A 20,429-nucleotide genomic window follows, 5' to 3' on the forward strand; every position below is an offset into this window, starting at 1 on the left:
TGTTATGTTTCGATTAAAACTCAAAATAATTGCTTAAGGATATTTTTTTTTTTTTTACATATTTCAGAGTGAATAATATATGAATCACCTTTAAGGATATTTATATCTATTAAAAATAAGTACCTAAAAAAACAAATCTTATGGGTATGTCCAAGCAATAATATTGAGTATTTCTCCTTATAGATTCCTTGAAATGACAGTGGGAAAAATAAAGTTACCAATTAGAATATTTTTGTGAGCAACAAAAAAACTTTTCAATATTATTTTCCTTGTTCAAAAATCTTTGGTCTAGTGGTTGTAAACAACTGCTAAAATGTGCTTGGGTTCGATTCTTGCTTGCGTCTTTTTTCCTGTTTGACTATCGTCATTTGCTTGTCCTACCAATCAGTCTTCCCAAGGGGTATTGGGTTGCCCGGGTAACTGGGTCGAGGAGGTCAGATAGGCAGTCGCTCCTTGTAAAACACTAGTACTCAGCTGCATGCGGTCAGACTGGAAGCCGACCCCATAGTTGGGAAAAGGCTAGGCACAGAATGCTGATGAAGGCAGGAAGAAGAAGATTTTTCTCAAGAACCATGAACTACCAAGGAAAACAGTTAAAAACAAAGTTATCCCTGCACCGAAGTCACCGGTTATCTTCACAGAAACTGATCAATTATGAGGAAGGCATGACTCATGTTTGACGTCACGGGCTGTCGGACAATAGGTCATCCTGGTCCTAGAATAGTCAGTAGTGGGACAAATCACTACATGTTATAGAGGTAAATCTATCTACCAAACAAAAGTCTTCTATTGCTTCTATATGCCTATTGGAACGACTCAAAAATTGGATATAGAGTAGACTTTTTAAAGTCAGGTAGAAGATTGTCTAGCCTTTTCCTAACTCAGATAGAGGTCAAAAAGGTGGAAGATTCAAAACTCGTATTAGAGGGCTCGGTTTTGTAACTCGAATAGGGTCAGATAGGCAGTTGTTCCATATCAAGCGCTGACTCTCAGCTGCATCTAGTTGGACTGGAAGCCGATCTAAACATGTTATAAATAATAAACTTATAAAAAATTGACATAAATAGTCGTCATCCATATTAATATTATAAACGCGAAAATAGCTCTGTCTATCAGTCACCCTTTCACGCCAAAACTACTGATCCAATTTAAATTAAAGGAACACAGATAGTAACTAAGAAAGGACATAGTCTACTTTTTATACATATAGCTATCCTATATAGAATAGTTAGTCTGTTTAAATTAATGTCACTTTTCATTCTAATTTTATAACTCAAATTCAGGCTCACCTATCTAAACCAAATGTTTAGGCTTTGTTCGGACTATTTAGTAGATGGTTTATGTGAAGTTTGCACAAAATCGGTCCAGCGATCTTTCATTTATACTAAGCGAAGATCACTACATAGTAGGTATAAAACAAAGTCGCTTTTTCTGTCCCTATGTCCCTTTGTACGCTTTAATCTTCAAAACTACGCAACCGATTTTCATGCGGTTTTTTTTAATAGATAGAGTGAATAAAGAGGAAGGTATATATGTATAGTAACATACATTAAATAGTGGGGAAACACTGTTATTCCGTGCGAAGCTAGGGCGGGTCGCTAGTTTAAGTATGAATGCAACCCAATTATAATTTACCCCACATTTACATGCAAAAACAATGCTTGACTAAAATAACAAAGATCTGCTTATCTCCAGTATATTCTTAACTAAAGGATAGTTCGCAATAACCCAGTCTACTCGGCGTCCGGTGTCTGTGTGTGTGTCGTGTTATGCAAGCTCTAGTGATGGGCGCAGTCGATAATCGTGACTATGGACACGAGTGTATTACAGATGATAAAAAAAAATCATAATAGAATTATGTTGCACAGTCTGCTTGCTTATTAGTATGACTAGGTGATATTTTTGTATAATTGTGTTACATGATTTGGTTGCTTATTAATAATATGACTAGCAGTTACTGCCACTATCCGTATATAATTTCATATATATGTCATATCATATATATGCCTATGTCATCCAGTGACAATGTATACATATTTCGGTGCTCTTGGGATAAAAAAAAATTCAATTTTCCTTGATATTTCCTTAATATTTATACAATTTCCTTCGTATATTTTTAATTTGAGACCACTTGAGACCACAATTATTGTTTTTAAGAAAAAAAGACTTAGATCTAAGTTGCCATAGCAACTGAATAAACATACACATAGTAAACAATGGGTTATAATATAATAAATCAAGTAAACGTCTACAAAACACAATAAATGTGACTGCGGTATCTTTCAACACACAATAAAACAATGATAATGGCATATTTTATTTAATTATAAAACATTATTTTGATTTAATGCTGCTATGTTTATTGTCAATATTATTAATTTTTATTCGCTTAATTAGTATGAGAGTTTGATTTTTATTGTTTTATCGTTTACATATAGATTTTATTAAAATAAAGGGAAAAGTTTAGGGTTTTCTTATTTTTGTTTCTTGTTAGTTATTGTTGTTGTCAGTGTAATTAACAAAAATAATAAAAACCTAAACTTTTGAGGAAAACTTTACATGAACTACACAAAATGTACAATAATTTTGAACAAAAAATATAAAAAACACAGATAAAACCACACATTTGAATAATTACAAACTAACATATTTAAAGTTTGAGAAAATCCGACTATCACGTGTAACTAAATTGTTAATCAATATCAAGACAGTAGTTAACAAAAAAACTAAGCTTAGATTTTCCGCGGTTACACCCGCGTCCCGTGTGAAATACTGCTCGTACCGGGATAAAATATAGCCTATGTTACTCGGGAATGAAGAACTTTCCAATAGGGTAACAATTTTTCAAATCGGTTTAATAGTTTCAGAGCCTTTGAGTACAAACAAACGACAAATAAATATTTCCCCTTTGTATTATATCAGACATAGAAAACTAAAAATAAATAATAAAAGAAATACAACAGAGTTCATTGAACGTTACTCATAATATTGAATAATAACTTTATAAAACCTCTTGAAAGGTTATTGTTAGCATAAATCGAGGCAGTCCAGGTTTTTTCTAACTTGTTGAGTCATACCTCGTTTTGCCTCTATTTAGAATCGGTATTGGAAAGTCCGATACAGATTTCTGAGAATTGAAGTATACAAATTGTAACAAAATAATTCATTGCTGTTTTCCGTTCACTTAAATGTCTCATTTTTATTTTTTTATAACCAAGTATACTATCTTACTTTGTGATAAGTTCTTTCTCCCCAAATCCTAAAATATTGATTTATGTTGCAGACTCTACATTTTTTTTTATAACTTTCAAAGAGGTTCCTCAACAAGTAATGCCTAATTAATACAAGAAATTAAAAAAAAGTTGCTCTTATAAATTCACTTCAACCAATTCTATCGACAATACCACTGTCTCCTATCGTAGCAACTATCGAGCATCGCCCATCCCTACGCATGACAAGTGTGAATGAACGGCCACTTGCGCCTGTGTGCGTAACCGCCGTATCACCCCGTACTTAGTACGGAACTTCGACGCCATCCGCATTGCTATAACGTAACAACCGCCGTTCTATCAACCGTACAAATATCAACCTTATTCTTTAGGTCACAAAGTCGTTTTTTGTTTTAACAGTCTAAAGAAACAATGACTGACATTCTTTGGTCGGACGCAACTTTAATGCTCACGAAATAAGGTTGATAGTCGCTTGTGTTTTTAAGTTGCAGACTAGGGATAGGTTTACAAAGGAATTTGTGATCTATTTTTGTGAAGTTAAGGTAGAGTTTGGTTTGGGATGGTCTCGTTAAAACCAGATCCTTTAAGATGAACAGATGAACTGAGTTTAAAGGTATCTTTGATAGTTCTTTATGTTGTTTTTTGGTTATTGTAATGTTTATTTAGAATATCATCATTATCAGCCTTTTTACTGTACCACTGCTGGGCTGCGACCTCTTCTCATACAGAGAAGGAATGAGCGTTAATCACCACCAAGACGAATTGCAAATTTCAGTCTTTTAAGTCCGGGTTTCCTCAAGATGTTTTCCTTCACCTTTACTCAGTCATTGGTGTCCAAGATATTCTTGGAAAGATATCTACTTCTACATATTATACTGTCTATGCTAATATAAAAAACCGGCCAAGTGCGAGTCGGACTCGCTCACGAAGGGTTCCGTACCAGAGCAAAAATTAGCAAAAAAAAATCCAAAATATTTATTTTATTCTAGTTTTCAGTATTTGTTGTTATAGTTTTCAGTATTTGTTGTAATACATCATCTGTGAAAATTTCAGCTCTCTAACTATCACGGTTAATGAGATACAGCCTGGTGACAGACGGACGGACGGACGGACGGACAGAGGAGCGAAAACCATAGGGTCCCGTTTTACCCTTTGGGTACGGAACCCTAAAAAGAGGAAACATTTAGCCGAATTTACAGAACTGATTTGATAAATTCTTTTACTGTTGGTAGCTAGTGTAGCTCACACTATCCCCGGGTAACATAGGCTATTTTTATCCGGGTGCGGGAAAAAGGTCCCCTGGGACACAGATGAACCCGCGAGAAACAGCTAAAGACATATAACCCAATAAAAAAATGCGATATAAATCCTCTTAATTATTGTCACCCACATAGATAACATCAAAAAAAATCTTTCCCAACATTTAAGCAACATACTAATTAACTACATCCACTAATTACACAAAATAATTTATTAATTGGTCATGTGTTCCGCCATTTTGGTATTATCTCGACAATCTTTTTATTCTCAGTATTGGCATCATGGTAATTAAATGTAATTTTATCTGGCAGCCCCGATTAGCGTAGGACACACGGAAATCGTTGCATAATTGTGTTATGTGAATATGATCATGCTAAGTTTGCATGCATGCATATTATTTGGGACCAAAAAGTTATTTTTAAGCTTTCTACGTATATTGATATTTTAAATAATTGGCTAGCCTTTTCTTCATCATCCTGGGGTCGTGGTTGGCTTTGTGTCAAATGGAATGCAGCTGAGTACTTTTGGTTTACAGTGAGCGACTGTCTATCTGACCTTCTCAACTTATATTTTGGTAAGCCTCTACCAGCGGTTTCAATACAATACCAAGGAAAATAGTCCGCGAACTCGGATAAAAACTAGCCTATAGCCTTCCCTGATAAATAGGCTATCTTACACTGTAATATTTTTTTCAAATCTAATACCTAATTCTTGAGGTTAACGTGTCCAAACAAACAGTGAAACAAACTGTAGACTTATAAATGGCGTATGGTCACCTTTTTTCAGCGTCAAAGTTATGTAACGAGGTCTATAACTGTAACAATATCTGAAAACATTTTATGCAAATGTAATTGTTCTGAAATCTGAGTCACCTAAATGTAAGGCACATTCATAATATCTACTTAAATACTTACAAGCACATACTCACAAGCATTTTCCTGACAGTCGTTCTGACATAAGCTTCCTCTACATTTCGTCACTATCCGTTCTTAAGAACAGATTGAGAAATTGATTTATCTTGAACTAGTAATCCGATCCGGATTCGCTGATTTCAATATTCTATCGGTTGTTTTCCTTACTTACTAGAGATTTGAATTATTGTCGTCCATGGCGACTGTTCTTCGTAAGATCAGCCAACTGCGCAGGACATATTATAGGGGAACAAATATAATGACCACCATAAAATGCTTTGATACCCTAAGTTTTGTAACCAAAAATATCTACTGAACACCAGAAAAATAAAGTCTAAAAATGTAATAGTACCAGCTATTTTAGTCACGACTCCACTTTAAATTGTATTCGACCACCAAATTTAGTAAATGATCACCAACTCTTGACGACCAAATTAATGTATTATTTTTGCCTAAATAAGTCACTGTGATCGCCATAAAATGTAGGCTTATTACCAAACAAAGTATTATGATGCCATATTAAGTTATGTGTCCGGCTTGCAATGCATGCGCTATCAAAATATGCACCCCTCCCACCGCACCGCGAACGCCGCGCTGTGCCCGCCCGGACACGATCCCCAGTCAGTCAGTCTAAGAAAAGATGGATGGATTTCCTGAAAGATGATGTGAATAGGAAGGGAGTGAGTGTCAGTATGACGAGTGACAGGGGAAAATGGAAGAAAATGACATATTGCGCCGACCCCAAGTAAAATTGGGAACAGGGCAGGAGAAAGAAGAAGAAGAATGTGTTTCTCAATACACTCTCTCGAAAACACACTCTTATCGCACTGTTTAGAGGCATGCATCCTCATCCTCCGAGCCTTTTCCCAAACTATGTTGGGGTCGGCTTCCAGTCTAACCGGATTCAGCTGAGTACCAGTGCTTTACAAGAAGCGACTGCCTATCTGACCTCCTCAACCCAGTTACCCGGGCAACCCGATACCCCTTGGTTAGACTGGTGTCAGACTTACTGGCTTCTGACTACCCGTAACGACTGCCAAGGATGTTCAATGACAGCCGGGACCTACAGTTTAACGTGCCATCCGAAACACAGTCATTGGTGTCTAAGATATACTTAGAAAGTACATACAAACTTAGAAAAGTTGCATTGGTACTTGCCTGACCTGGAATCGAACCCGCGCCCTCATACTCGAGAGGTTGGTTCTTTGCCCACTAGGCCACCACGACTTAAAGGAGGTTCATCCTGTTTAGAGGCATGCAATAGACAATTTTCCACCCTAGTGCAGGAAAAGGGTCCCCATAATGTTATCACATTTATTGTATCAGGCCGAACTGATTTTTTTGGAGTCAGTTTACTTAAACAGGATAGCAAGATGTAAAAACTTTGATTATCATATTATATTAAAACGCTGGTATAATTTTAATGATCATTTACTACTTTTGGGATAACAATCATTTTGCTTAAATAGGATAGCAGAATTTAAAAACTTTGGTTATAATCTTACTTTAAAATGGTGGTTTAATTTTGGTGATCATTTACTATTTTTGGCTTACGCATGATTTATTTTGGAGTAATTTCATTTAAATAGGATAGCAAAGTGTTAAAACTTTGGTTATAATTTTACATTAAAATGCGAGTTTCATTTTGGTGATCATTTACTATTTTTGTCTGCTATTTGTTACTCAGTGATCAGTTAAACATAAGCCATATTATAGTGCACAAGCATTTGCGCAGACACAGGTGCACTCACTATTCCTTCACTCTCATAGCGCGATGGGACGGTAATCCGACACCACCCGAGAGAGATCAGAGAGATCAGAGAGACTTTTGAACCCAATTCAAACATAGATGAAAACCGCATTAAAACTAATGCAGCAGTATTAGTTTTCGAGTTTATCATAGACAGACTTTTTACATTTTAAATGTACTGAATTACTGTATACAGATAACTCTAGATTCTACTGCAAAACATATTTATGACCGCTATATAAAGTTAACTGACTACTATATACAAGATAATATCATTTATACATAGGTGTATTTTACCTTCACATATCTGATGAACCGATGTATCAAGTACGTATGTAGTTGTGTATAAATAACTATCAATTAATATATATTATACGAAAAACAATCGTGGGCTAGAATCACGAGTTTTATTATGTAATACGTATGTAAATAATAAATAATAGAAGTTAAGTATAAGGTGCTTAAATTAGAAGAAGCTTTGCTAAGAACATCCTTCGTGATTTATTTATAGAAACCGACATAAGACGTAGTATAAAAGCGAATGAATGAATATATTGACTGTATCATCATCTGCCTAGCCTTTGCCCAACTATGTTGGGGTCGGCTTCCAGTCTAACCGCATGCAGCTGAGTACCAGTGTTTTCAAGGAGCTGCCTGTCTGACCTCTTAAACCCAGTTAGTACCCGGGCAACCCTTGGTAAGATTGATTGTCAGACTTACTGGCTTCTGACTGCCAGAGATGTTCGGGACACACAGTCGGGACCTACAGATTATCGTGCTTTCCGCAACACGCAAGAACTTGTTACTTATAACAAGTTGGTCACCCATCCACGGACCGACCGCGCCAAGCGTTGTGAATTTATAAAATTGAAATAAACTCATTCGACCAAGAGAATGATGATTTTACTATCAATATTACATGAAAATTTATTTGATTAAAAATTGTTTCTAGAAATGCACACATACTCTAAAAATATTTTCGGACAGCTAATAATTAATTCATAGCCTGTAAATTGTCTAGTGTAAATTAATGTAACAAACCCATAATAATATCATTACAACCCATAGCTTCCGTATTTGATATCACACATACAAACAAACATGCACATTTTTTCTACAATAATATGCAATTCCTACAACGCAGGAATTATTAATGGCCATACATCATCGTATTATATGGTGCATAGTTCCAACATACACGATCTTATTAAAATATTATATAAGTAAATAATTCTGTTTTTATGTAAAACTAGTTGTGGCTTTCGGTTTTACCTGCGTTTCTGAGGTAGCTACTTTTTTAGTACATCTCTAGGATTTTGAGTGATCTCTGTTTTATTCGTGAAATTAAAAAAACGGATTCCATATCGTATTATTTATTTAAATAGTGCATATAGCCTGTAATTTTTAAGCTTAGCGTGTATAAACGATTTTTCCGTGAAAAAAGTAAGTATTTTCTTCTTCATCAAATTCAGTTCAGCAGTTTTCTCGATAAAGTGTGACAGACTGACAGTCACATTTTTAACATTCATAGGTTCTATTACATAAGGAATATTCACACGATCTTATTACAATAATACCGAGTAAATTATTATTATTAAACATTGCTATATAAGTAAATAATTAAGTGTTTGCGTTTGTGCACGTGCAGTAAAAATTATATTAATTTTCCATGTTATTGAGAAGATGGTATACTGTTTTTATGTACATTCCTAGTTAGCTTGTAATATTAGTCAAGCCATATAAATATAATAGGTAGGTACGTACAACATACTATAATTAGTTCAAAACATAAAAATGTCTTAGATCTAGATACTTATTCCTTTTTTTTAAAAGTAACTCTTGAAAAGTAACTAACTGTAAGTTTCAAATAATCTAAAGTAAGTATTTGAAGAAAAGTAAAATATGTGTTCAAATTTTCGCGCCTGAATTGAAAAAAAAAAAAATCTTAAAAAACGTCGCAGAAAAAAAATACAAATACATTTAATAACTACATATTTCACACACCATGTATAATGTCATCGATAAATTCCATTCAATAAAACACCATGTATAACTGACATTATATAATTTACGACACATTTAGCTTAAGTTATGTTTTAAACGTGTTTCGTGTGTTAACAATAGAGGTAGAAATTATTAGTAGTAAGTATTGGAGCTGGTAGTAGTAAGTATTTGTCCTGAATGTAAATTGTCAATCAATGTCAATGAATGAAATGATAGTTCCTGTTTAGCGATTCGAATTTCGATGATTTATTTATGGGTCCCTATATGTTTCTAAACTTTGGTTTTGTGGTTATTTTTAGATCCTCAGTTCTTTGATCTGAGTTTAGATCAATGTTTATTTATTTTCGTGCTATCAATTATTAAAAAAAGAAACAATAATCAATTCATTATTAGCATTTCATATGTTTTACAGCTAGTACATTATGATTAGAAATAATAAGGACTCTAATATGAACCCTGTAGGGCACAGGCACAGCGTAAAGAAGTGGAAACGGATGTCTCTTTTCAAGCATATGCTAAGGGTGTTTTTTACGGAATATTTTTATAAATACATACTTAATAATCTCTTTTGGTAGTGTATTTACTATTTCACTAGGACACTAGGTCCTCAAAAACTTCTCGCTTGGAAGGGCATGTTAAGCCCTCGAATGCTATTTAGTAGCAAGAACTCGTTGTTATAATTCCACGTCAGAGGCCGTCAGGCGGATTTGAGCAAAACTGACACTAGGACTTGTTAGGTGATTAAACCTGCAGCTCACTCGATAAGAAGACCTCAAAATCTTCGTAACAGTTTTTGCTTCGGTTTCACCAATCGATCGAAAATGAGAGATGAAGAAAGTTTTAATTCTGGACTTTATTTTATAATATCTCTTTCTGTTTGTTTCAGGATGTCAACCCTGTTATTCTGGCAGGGTAAGGGCAAACAAAATGGTGCCCCCAATGGCAGGACTTGGATACACGCGCCCGACGCCCTTGTCAAAGGTCACGTGGCATACCTTGTTAAGGTATGTAAACAGATTCATAAAAACCACTAAAACTCCTCATAGATTCAATAGAAAACTTTAAGTAAAAGAAATACGTGAGTATCCATTATCATGGAGAACAAAATGACTAGCAGAGATGTCTTAACGGACAATCTCCTAAAAAGTCATCAACATCTGGGTAGCCTATTCCCAACTATGTTGGAGTCGGCTACCAGTCCAACCCCATGCAGCTGAGTATCAGTTTTTTACAAGGAGCGACTGCCTATCTGATCTCCTCAACGCAGTTACTCAGATAACTCAATACCTCTAGGTAAGACTGGTTGCCAAACTTACTGGCTTCTGACTACCCGTAGCGACTGCTAAAAATGTTCAATCCTCATAAATCCTCATAGATTAACGGAGTAATACTGAAACACCACTCAATTTAAAGGGAGGCTCAAGCACCACTCGGCATACTTACGTTTTCTACGACAGAAGTACTTTTAAGTAGGACTTGAAGTTAAGTGACGTTTGAGTATTTCGAGATGGTGAAATGGTGATTGAATAACAAAAGACGATATGGCTGGAAATAATGTTAGGTACCTACTTGTGAGATAATGTTAGATAGAAGAGTATGGACAGTACAAAATTGGGATGGCAGGAGAATGATGATGATAAGCATTTCATAGGCATAAAGATATCGATTTCAACCTTTTTTGGATGCAACTGAGAACAACTACATATGAGACGTAATCGACCCAGATACCTGAGCAACAAGATGTTACTTGGCAAGTTTTAATAGAAAATTATATACTTGATTCATTGCGTTTAGTAGGTTTATAACAAGGTGTGTGAAAACTTGCCAAGTAACATTATTAAAAAGTAACTATTTTTAACTGAGGTATGTATATGAAACTTGGTACTTATTCAGATCTCGCTTCTTTTATAGGCGAAGCATTCCCATATTATCGAACTTGGCAGCCTTTCACATTTTTGTTTTGGGTGGGATTGTTATTTACAAAATCAGTTATACCAATTCTTGGAGAACTTTTTGGTCATACTACTACGCACGCAAATATCGCGCCGCGCGCCGCTCGACTCGACACTACATAACGAAACTACGGAAAAAGCCGACAATACACGAAGTCTTATTACTTTGAGTTACGGTCTATTTGAATTTGTTTTGACTGTACAGGGTTAATATGACAATAATTTCCGTAGTTTTAATTATTTTTGGGATAAAAAATTACCTATATAAAAAATGATATAAATCGATTCAGTAAACGATTCTGAACAAACTAATTTCAGGATGTGCGTTAATTAAGTTACATGTTGTATATATGAATAGGAGAAAGCTCTGGTACTCAGCTGCATCCGATTAGACTGGAAGCCAAACCCAACATAGTTGGGAAAAGGCTCGGAAGAAGAAGAAGACATGTATAGGAGAAATAGCAGTGGTTTGGTGGGTGGTCGCAATTTAAAGATATTCCAAAACAAAATAAACAATAGCAGTTTCTAATATCAAAACAATGAAGTAGATAAGTTTATCTCGCACGTGGCGGCCACAGATGGTTCGTATCTAAGGTATGTAGGGGGCGTAGCGATACGTCACTGATATCTGGACTCCGGTTTCAGCTAATTGTTAGGGAATCTAATTATTAATTTGTCTGGCTAAATATATTAGGCTTGAATTTTACCAACAATCCGCCTATTTATTGTCTCATTGTAATTGTAAGGCACAGGCCTCTTCTCATACAGAGAAGGAATGAGCGTTAATTACCACGCGCGCTCAAAGTGGATTGGCGATTTCAGTCTAGCTTTTCCTTAGAGGTTTCCTTGCTATTTATATACTACGTTAAATGTGTCCAGGTTATACTTAGAAAGTAGGTACATATATGTAAAACAGAGAAATAACATTGGTACCTACTAGCTTGACCGGGAATCGAACCCTCATAGCTTTGAGCATGAACGGTGGATGGATACAGAGGCGACGACCATGGATTAAGTGCTTTGCAATTTTTTTATAAAAAAATTCTATGAGGATTCAAGATTCTAATAAGTTTATTTGCCAATCATCAAGCTCAATTGACTAGGCGCTTTTTGTGATCTTTAGGTTTTGCTAGTGGTAGTGGTTCGATATAAAATGGCTGACTCAAGGACTAATCCCTATGGCGTATGGCCTATAGGAACGATAAAATCATAAATTCAAAAAGTATTGATAGAAAAAAATTCTCACGGCCTCTCCATGACCCGTTGCGTTTGTTATTTCAATAATTAAACAAAATGGCTGCCATTTATTATTTATTGTAGTTTTATAGTTATAAACTATTGTTTTTATTATGATTGACATGAAGGTATAAACATTAATATAAATACTTCCTTTTTAAAAATAGTTTTTGCTCTCGTTAACATGCACTCTTAGATCGTTTTAAAAGCTCGCCTGTTTTTCAAAACACTTACGTTATTTTGAATAAAGTTTAGCATTACATCATCGATCAACAATACATCGAAGGGTTTCATAGTCTTTAGAAGGAATAGGTCGTGGTGGCTTAGTGGGTAAAGGACCAACCTCTCGAGTATGAGGGTGTGGGTTCGATTCCAGGTCAGGCAAGTACCAATGCAACTTTTCTAAGTTTGCATGTACTTTCTAAGTATATCTTGGAGATCAATAGCTGATAAAAAAGGTGAAGGAAAACATCTTGAGGAAACCTGGACTATATAGTCTGAAATCACCAACCCGCATTGAGCAAGCGTGGTGATTAATGCTCAATCCTTCTCCGTGTGAGAGGAGGCCTGTGCCCAGCAGTGGGACGATAAAAAAAAAGGCTGTAACAGGAACAGGAACAGAAGGAATAGAAAGACAAACCTACTGCCAACAAAATATTTTGAAACAGCCTTCTCAAAAAGTCGTCAAATAAGTATGCCCCGTTCGAAACCTTTTGACGAATCACTCAAGCCTAGTATTGTTTCGTTCATTAATAAATAAGTACAAATGAAATAAGAAAAGAAAAAGTAAAAGTGTCTTGGCCAACTCTAGGGCATGAAAATTATTTGAAGATTTTTTTATTATTATTATAAATGTATGTCTCTTCCAGACCTCGGGACTATAGAGTCCTGGATTTTTGGGAGGCGAACGTGGGGCCGAAGCCAACACGCTGAAGCCCTTTTGAGACAACTTTAATGAAATGGTGACACAAACCGACGATTATCCCTGTATACACTATAGAAATGTACCCAAGGACAATCCCCGGTTCTGTGCTAAACTATTGCTAACTATGGATGAAAACTACTTAGGCTATTGTGATGGGATGCTAATGGACTAGGAATGGGGAAACTACGGGAACTATGGCACCTGCCGATGACAATGTATTAAATACATGTTAAAATGGCAGGTGGAGACTCGCCAATTCACTTACTGGGCCCCCGGGAATCAGTCACTGAAAAGCAACAAGAGGGCAACAGGGATTTTATTTATTATTATTTTGGTTTTACAAGTCGTTTTCTCAGATTTTACTTTAAACATGGTCTTTTTAGTATCTTACGAGCGAAACCAAAGTGAGATCCTAATACATACCTATTTATATTTTCGCCGAATATTAACCAACTCCTTATTCTCTTTTCAGTTTCTCGGCTGCACACAAGTAGACCAGCCGAAAGGCATCGAAGTAGTGAAGGACGCGATAAAGAAGCTTCAGTTCACACAACAGCTGAAGAAATCCGAAGCTAAGGATGGCGCCAAGTGTAAAAAGGTCGAAATTACCATCTCTGTCGATGGAGTTGCTATACAGGTAACTTTTAATTATTATTCTTAACTAGCTTTTGCGCGCAACTTCGTTCGCGTGGAATAGTGACTAACAGCAGATTTTTGATTTGACCAATCGATGGCGCTATATGTCCGGAATATTTTTTTTTTTTTTTTTGTAATAAAAACTATCCTATGTCCTTTCTCAAGTTTCAAACTATGTCTGTACCAAATTTCACACAAATCGGTTCAGTAGTTTAGGCGTGAAGAAAAGACAGACAGACAGACAGACAGACAGACAGACAGACAGACAGAGTTACTTTCGCATTTATAATATTAGTTTGGATTATTTATTGCATGATGTACGCAGTTATAACATTCTTTATGACCATCTTTCTGTTAGGGTATAGCTAGACTGGCGTTCGTAAGCAGTTTCATCGGCATCTCTAGGGAACTTCTCGTACCTACCTGGAGGCCCTATACATAATATATTTCACATAAAGCCTATGTGAACCGAGGATAGTTTAACTTCACAACTGTTAAGTATGTTTCTGATAGATACCCGTGCCACGTGGATGCTAATCCGCGCACTCGGATAAAACGTAGCCTATAAGTGCCGTTTTCGATAAATGGGCTATCTAACATTGAAAGAATTGTTCAAATTGGAACAGATGAACCGGTTTGGATGCGATTTTTACTTCAAAGCTGGTTTATGTTGCACTTACTTGCTATTTCCATCAAAACTAGGGCTGCCATCCGTCCGGGTTTCCCCGGATTTGTCCTCGTTTCGAGACCGTCCGGGGGCCGTCCGGGCGGGGTTTCAAAAAGTGTCCGGGGAAAACCCGGACACTTTCCATGTAAGGAAGCACCTCATTGAATTTAAGTATAAATTAATAGTAAATGGATTACAAATAAGGTATTATTTTGTTTAAAAAAATCGCACTCTTTCGTGAAAAAAATGCGATTTACGCCAAATGTCCGGGTTTTTTTAATGTTTGTCCGGGTTTGGCGAAATTCGAGATGGCAGCCCTAATCAAAACCCATCACAACTAGACATTTTACCATATAAACGTTTAAAACCCGAGACAAACTCAACGTACATACAGGCAAAATTCCCATCCCACACACGCCAAACACTGCAAAATCAATTATTACTTAATACACATTATCACTTTTACTCACATTCGTTCTCAACGACTTTATATTACTTACGATATTCTCACGCAAACTCTTAGTCTGTAGTGATAGCAAAAGAATTTATAGACTTACTTTCTTTGTATTAAATAAACAAATAAATAAAATATACTAGCTGTTTCTAGTTTCACCCGCTCCCGTCACGGGGGAATCGCTACCCATACCGGGATAAAATATAGCCTATGTTACTCGGGAAGAGTGTAGCGCCCCAACAGTGTAAAAGTTTCTCAAATCGGTTCTGTAGTTTCGGAGCGTTTAGCATAGAAATGAACGAACGAGAACATTTTCATAGTGCTAATCTGGTCCTATTTGAAAAAAACTGTGTTACATATACATAAAATGATTGCGGTTCCTTGTTCAGTTCCAAAAATCACGTTCAAGCAAACAATTAAATTCTTTAGATATTTAAATTAGTTCTATCTAAGTACTTGGAGCATTTCCTTCCTAAAAACAGCTGTTTGAAGACACATTTTTGCTGTTTGTACAGATGATTTCACTTTTAACCGCTTATGTGTGAAGGTATGAGTAATCATTGTTTACATACACCACTATACATACATACGTAAATGTTACGTTTATTGACAAAAAAACAATAAACAAAGAACTAACTTCAGAGACCCAATTTGATTATTTCATAATCTACACTAATATAATAAAAAGGTTTTTGTTTGTATTGTAAAGGCTCCGAAACTAAAGAACCGATTCGAAAATTCTTTCACAGTTGGAAAGCTAAAATCTTTCCAATTAACATATGCTATATTTTATCCCGGTACGGGCAGTGGTTCCCACGGGACGCGAATAAAACTGCGGTAAAATAGATAGTTATTAAGGCGCTGAATGCCGAAATTAGCTTGTCTCAAACAATTTTTTTGCCAAATGTATAGTTTTTGCCGGCGAAAAAAATATATATTAATCTTGACAATACGTATTTCTGAGAACCATGTTAATTTAAAAAAAAAAAATCGAAAAGTTTTCTCGATACAAAAAAATTGTAAACTTACCTCTTAAAATGATCTTCCAACAAAAATATCTGTATTACTTATCAACGTAGGTACATTGATAAGTAACATTAACGAGTCCATATGTAAATACAGAACTTGGTTAATTTATATTTTTGATTAATCAACTCATTTTTAAGCTATTAATTTATAAGTGTATTACGAACATTACGATCGTCGCGTCAACAGCCTTCTCTCTATTTCTGAGAAAGAAAGAGTGTTTTGGGTACATTCAGCCTCTTAATAAAAACGTTAGTTTTTCACCAGCCAGATTGAATACGAATATAGAAAAAGGCTAGGCAGATAGTATACCAGTATTCATTCATTATTATCTAAAAACGACCATGTTAGATATCGTGCAAGTTAACAAAGTAAATAACTGGCATTATAAACTCAACACGTTCATAATTCGCCGTCTAACTACTATAAATTGTTTCCTGCGATCAACTGTTAACCGACTTCACAGAAAAAGGAGAGTTAGGATCTGTATGTATTGTGCTTAGTAGTTATTAGTCCGTTGAGATGTATTTTCTCACGAATTCATAGTCCTGGATGGAAAAAAGCCTGTCGGGGCTGCGGAATTGTTCGAAAAAGTTGCCGTAGCCCGGTGGCCCTGGTTCGTAAAGGATTTCAAAATTAATATGGCGGGTTTAGGGACCTTTCTTTCAGCACCCTTATATCACTCTCTTAGAGGGACTAGCTAGTGCAGTTTTCTACTCTATAATCCCCCAAATTATTGTCGCAGAGATAAAAAAAAATCGAAAAAACCTTTCATGTCCCCTACGCTAAAGGCTTAAGGCTAAGTCAAATGTTTTTATCTTAAATTGGCTTTTGTCACACCAGTTCTACGGTTCCAGGTTTCCATAGAAAAGAACCTTCAAAAAAACTCCATAGACAATCTTTTCAAGAAAATCTTTCCCCGTTATCTTCTCATAGCACTAATGGACACACTCAGAATCATTTAATGGTTACTTAAGCCGTTCCTTAGTGCAGAATTTCTATGAGAATCTGTCACTAAGGAGTGACTTAAGTAATCATTTAATGTCTCTGAGTGCGGGGGTAAGACCTCGTCATAGCTTTTCGTCAAAACTCAAACATCATCCTCCGAGCCTTTTCCCAACTATGTTGGGGTCAGCTTCTAGTCTAACCGGAGTCAGCTGAGTACCAATGCTTTACAAGAAGCGACTGCCTATCTGACCTCCTCAACCCAGTTACCTACCTGGGCAACCCAATACCCCTTGGTTAGACTGGTGTCAGACTTACTAGCTTCGTCAAAACTCAAACAAAACTATTATTCACTCACAAAACACAAGCAATTAGAAAGGATAACTACAGTACACAATAGGCCGCCTATAATCAATGGTGGTTGCGTTCGGGCGCATTCGGGCACAGTCGGGCGTTTCCGTCGCTTTCACGTCACGGTGCTCGCGCGCAAGGTCATAAGAAATGAGCTCTCTATATTGTGGTTGGTCAGACACTTTTGATTGGTTATGGAATTTCGTTTGACGGATGTCAGCTGTTTTTTTGTTTATGATGGTTTTAGTCAATGGCCTGTTCACCAAGGCGAGTTTGCCGACACTATGTATAAACTGTTTACCTACTATCCAAAATACACAGCCGTTTTAAGAAAAGCGTTATGGTGACAGTGAAAATGAATCCTATCATTTCATGGAACTCACGTGGATCTCACGTTTTTACCATTGATCAATGTCATCTTCATCAGCAGCCTTCCTACTGTCAGGCACAAAGAGGGTTGGCAATTTCTGACTTGACTAGTCCAGGTCTCTTTAAGATTTTTTTCTTCACCTTTTACTCAGTCATTAGTGTCCAAGATATACTTAGTAGAGAGTAGGTACTTATAACTTAGAAAAGTTAGAGCACACTCGTACTGACGAAAACTGATGATTTGTTTGGCTGTCGATTTTGTCATCTGTCTAGCCATGTTCCAACAGCTTTCCAGTCTAATCTATCTACTATCATTAATTGTTCATTTTTCTAATTCCAGGAACCGCGATCAAACAACATAATGTACCAATTCCCTCTGCACCGGATATCCTACTGCGCTGACGACAAGGGTGCCAAGAAATACTTCTCCTTCATAGCGAAAGGTGGCAGCACAGTCAACGCCGTCAATGGCCACGACGGACCAATGGAGAAACACGAGTGTTTCGTGTTTATATCTACTAAATTGGCGTCGGAGATCACGCTTACTATTGGCCAGGCGTTTGATTTGGCCTACAGGTTCGTACTTTTATACGATACTAGCTTTTGCCCGCGACTTCGTTCGCGTGGAATACTGACTTCCGGCAGATTTTTGGTTTGACCAATAGATGGCGAATATTTATTTTTTTTTTGTAATAAAAACTATCCTATGCCCTTTCTCAAGTTCCAAACTGTGTCTGTACCAAATTTCACACAAATCGGTTCAGTAGTTTAGACGTGAAGAAAACACAGACAGACAGAGTTACTTTCACATTTATAATATTAGTTAGGATTTCAAATCAGCCTCTTTATCGTCCTACTGGGCTACGGCCTCCTCTCGCACCGAGAAGGATTGAGCTCTAATCAGGTACTCTGACCCCAACATAGTTAGGAAAAGGCTAGGCAGATGATCTATGTATCTCTTTCTCAAAATACGACTAAGCACAATAGTTACATACGTATGTTATGATGAGGCAAACCTTTTGACATCAACTTTAAATGCTGGCTAAAATTGGTTACAGAGAAACCCAAAATATTACACAAAAACACCAACATTATCAAAGCTAAGACAGGTCAAAAAACAGACAAATAAACATAAGATATTAGTTGGTCAAAAAACTTGTTTCACAGAAATAAACAAAATCGCCCCAGCAATTATAAGATATCTCCCTAAAGCATTTAAAAACTTTGACACAAGGTTTAAGGGTCCCTTACCCAAAGGACAAAACGGGTCCCTATTACCATAGTAATCTGTGCTATTACTAAGACTACACTGTTCATTTGTCACCAGGCTGTATCTCATGAATCGTCTCATAGACCGATGAAATATTCACAGATTATGTAGATATTACTAGCCGTTTTCCCGCGGTTTCACCCGCGTCCCGTGGGAGCTACTGCCCGAACTGGGATAAAATATAGCCTATGTTACTCGCAGATAATATAGCTTTCTAATGGTGAAAGAATATTTGAAATCGGTCAAGTAGTTTTTGAGTTTATCCATTACAACCAAACAAACAAAGTTTTCCTCTTTATAATATTAGTATAGATAGATTATGGCCACTACAACAACAAATACTAAAAACTAGAACAAAATAAGCAGCTCCTATACACCAAACATTTTCTTGCCGGTACGGAACTCTTAAAACGCGAGTCCGACTCACACTTGGCCGATGTTAATCAGTTCACAAGAAAAGTCAAGAAATGGCTTCGTTTTAAAAATATTTTTTTCCTCGAAATAATCACCTTTGCCTTTTAGTAAATAAGTGCATTCCTACTCAGAAACATTTAAATGACTCATCACCCATAAAAACCATTACTGTACCTTGAAAAGAGGTTGAATGTTTCTTTTTTTTTTAATATAATGACAATGGTTATAATACATCATTGTTGTTGTAACCTTGAAGGGCATCCCTTTCGGAATCAAGCTTTCGTTAATGTAGTTGACAATGTTCTAAAAATAGATGGAAATGTAGGTACCCACTTACTTTACTTTACGGTAGGTTAATTTCCACAGTCACACTACATATTGTGCATCTTAACTTTGTTAGACTAATATTATCCTGTGTTGTTCTGTATGTTATATTCTCTTTTCATACATTAAGGAACTATACTATATTTACCGAAGTATACTAAATCATTTTAGTTTTATACGGACAACACTACCTCTACTGTGAGGACAACACTAAAAAGAGATTTTGACAGATAGAGCGCGCGCTTCCCATGCGCTTCCTTCGTGGACTGATAAACTATGTTTTCTTACGATTGATATTAAATTGTGTTTTAAAAGTGAATACAAGAAGTTATTGTGATGCGAGTTGACGTTTTATTTCTGATTAAGGCTAGGGGATCATACCTTAGCTTATAACTTGTAGGTACTGATTATGATATCTGCTTCTGCGGAACAGTGTGTATAAACCTTTTTATATGTAAAATTTTTTATATGCCTATGTTGTCCCACTGCTGGGCAAAGGCCTCCCCCATAGCCTTCCATCTTTCGGTCGCCATTTGTGGCCAGTCCTTGTGGAAGTTGTCTAGGTCCTCTCTCCAGCGTTTTCTTCTTCAAAAATATATGAGTAGGAGGCTTCGGATTAGTATAGGCTTCTAAATAATACCGAGTCTTGCTTTCCCTAAAAGGGAACAAAATACTACAACAACAAACAACAAAATACTCTAATAC

The 20,429-nt window shown here is 36.2% G+C and overlaps 1 protein-coding gene across 2 annotated transcripts in view; it reads left to right on the top strand.

The window, feature by feature from the left end:
* The window catches only part of LOC124643464 (PTB domain-containing adapter protein ced-6), an 83,542-nt gene that overhangs the window by 57,030 nt on the left and 6,083 nt on the right, over nucleotides 1-20,429 (top strand). For both annotated transcript variants that reach the window (XM_047182455.1, XM_047182454.1), the window contains exons 2-4: nucleotides 10,042-10,159; nucleotides 13,741-13,905; nucleotides 18,057-18,292. In XM_047182455.1, the coding sequence (XP_047038411.1) occupies nucleotides 10,043-10,159; nucleotides 13,741-13,905; nucleotides 18,057-18,292 (518 nt within the window). In that variant the 5' untranslated portion in view covers nucleotide 10,042. The remainder of the gene's footprint in view (nucleotides 1-10,041; nucleotides 10,160-13,740; nucleotides 13,906-18,056; nucleotides 18,293-20,429) is intronic.

This window comes from Helicoverpa zea, chromosome 27, assembly GCF_022581195.2.
Source record: "Helicoverpa zea isolate HzStark_Cry1AcR chromosome 27, ilHelZeax1.1, whole genome shotgun sequence".
NCBI lineage: Eukaryota > Metazoa > Arthropoda > Insecta > Lepidoptera > Noctuidae > Helicoverpa > Helicoverpa zea.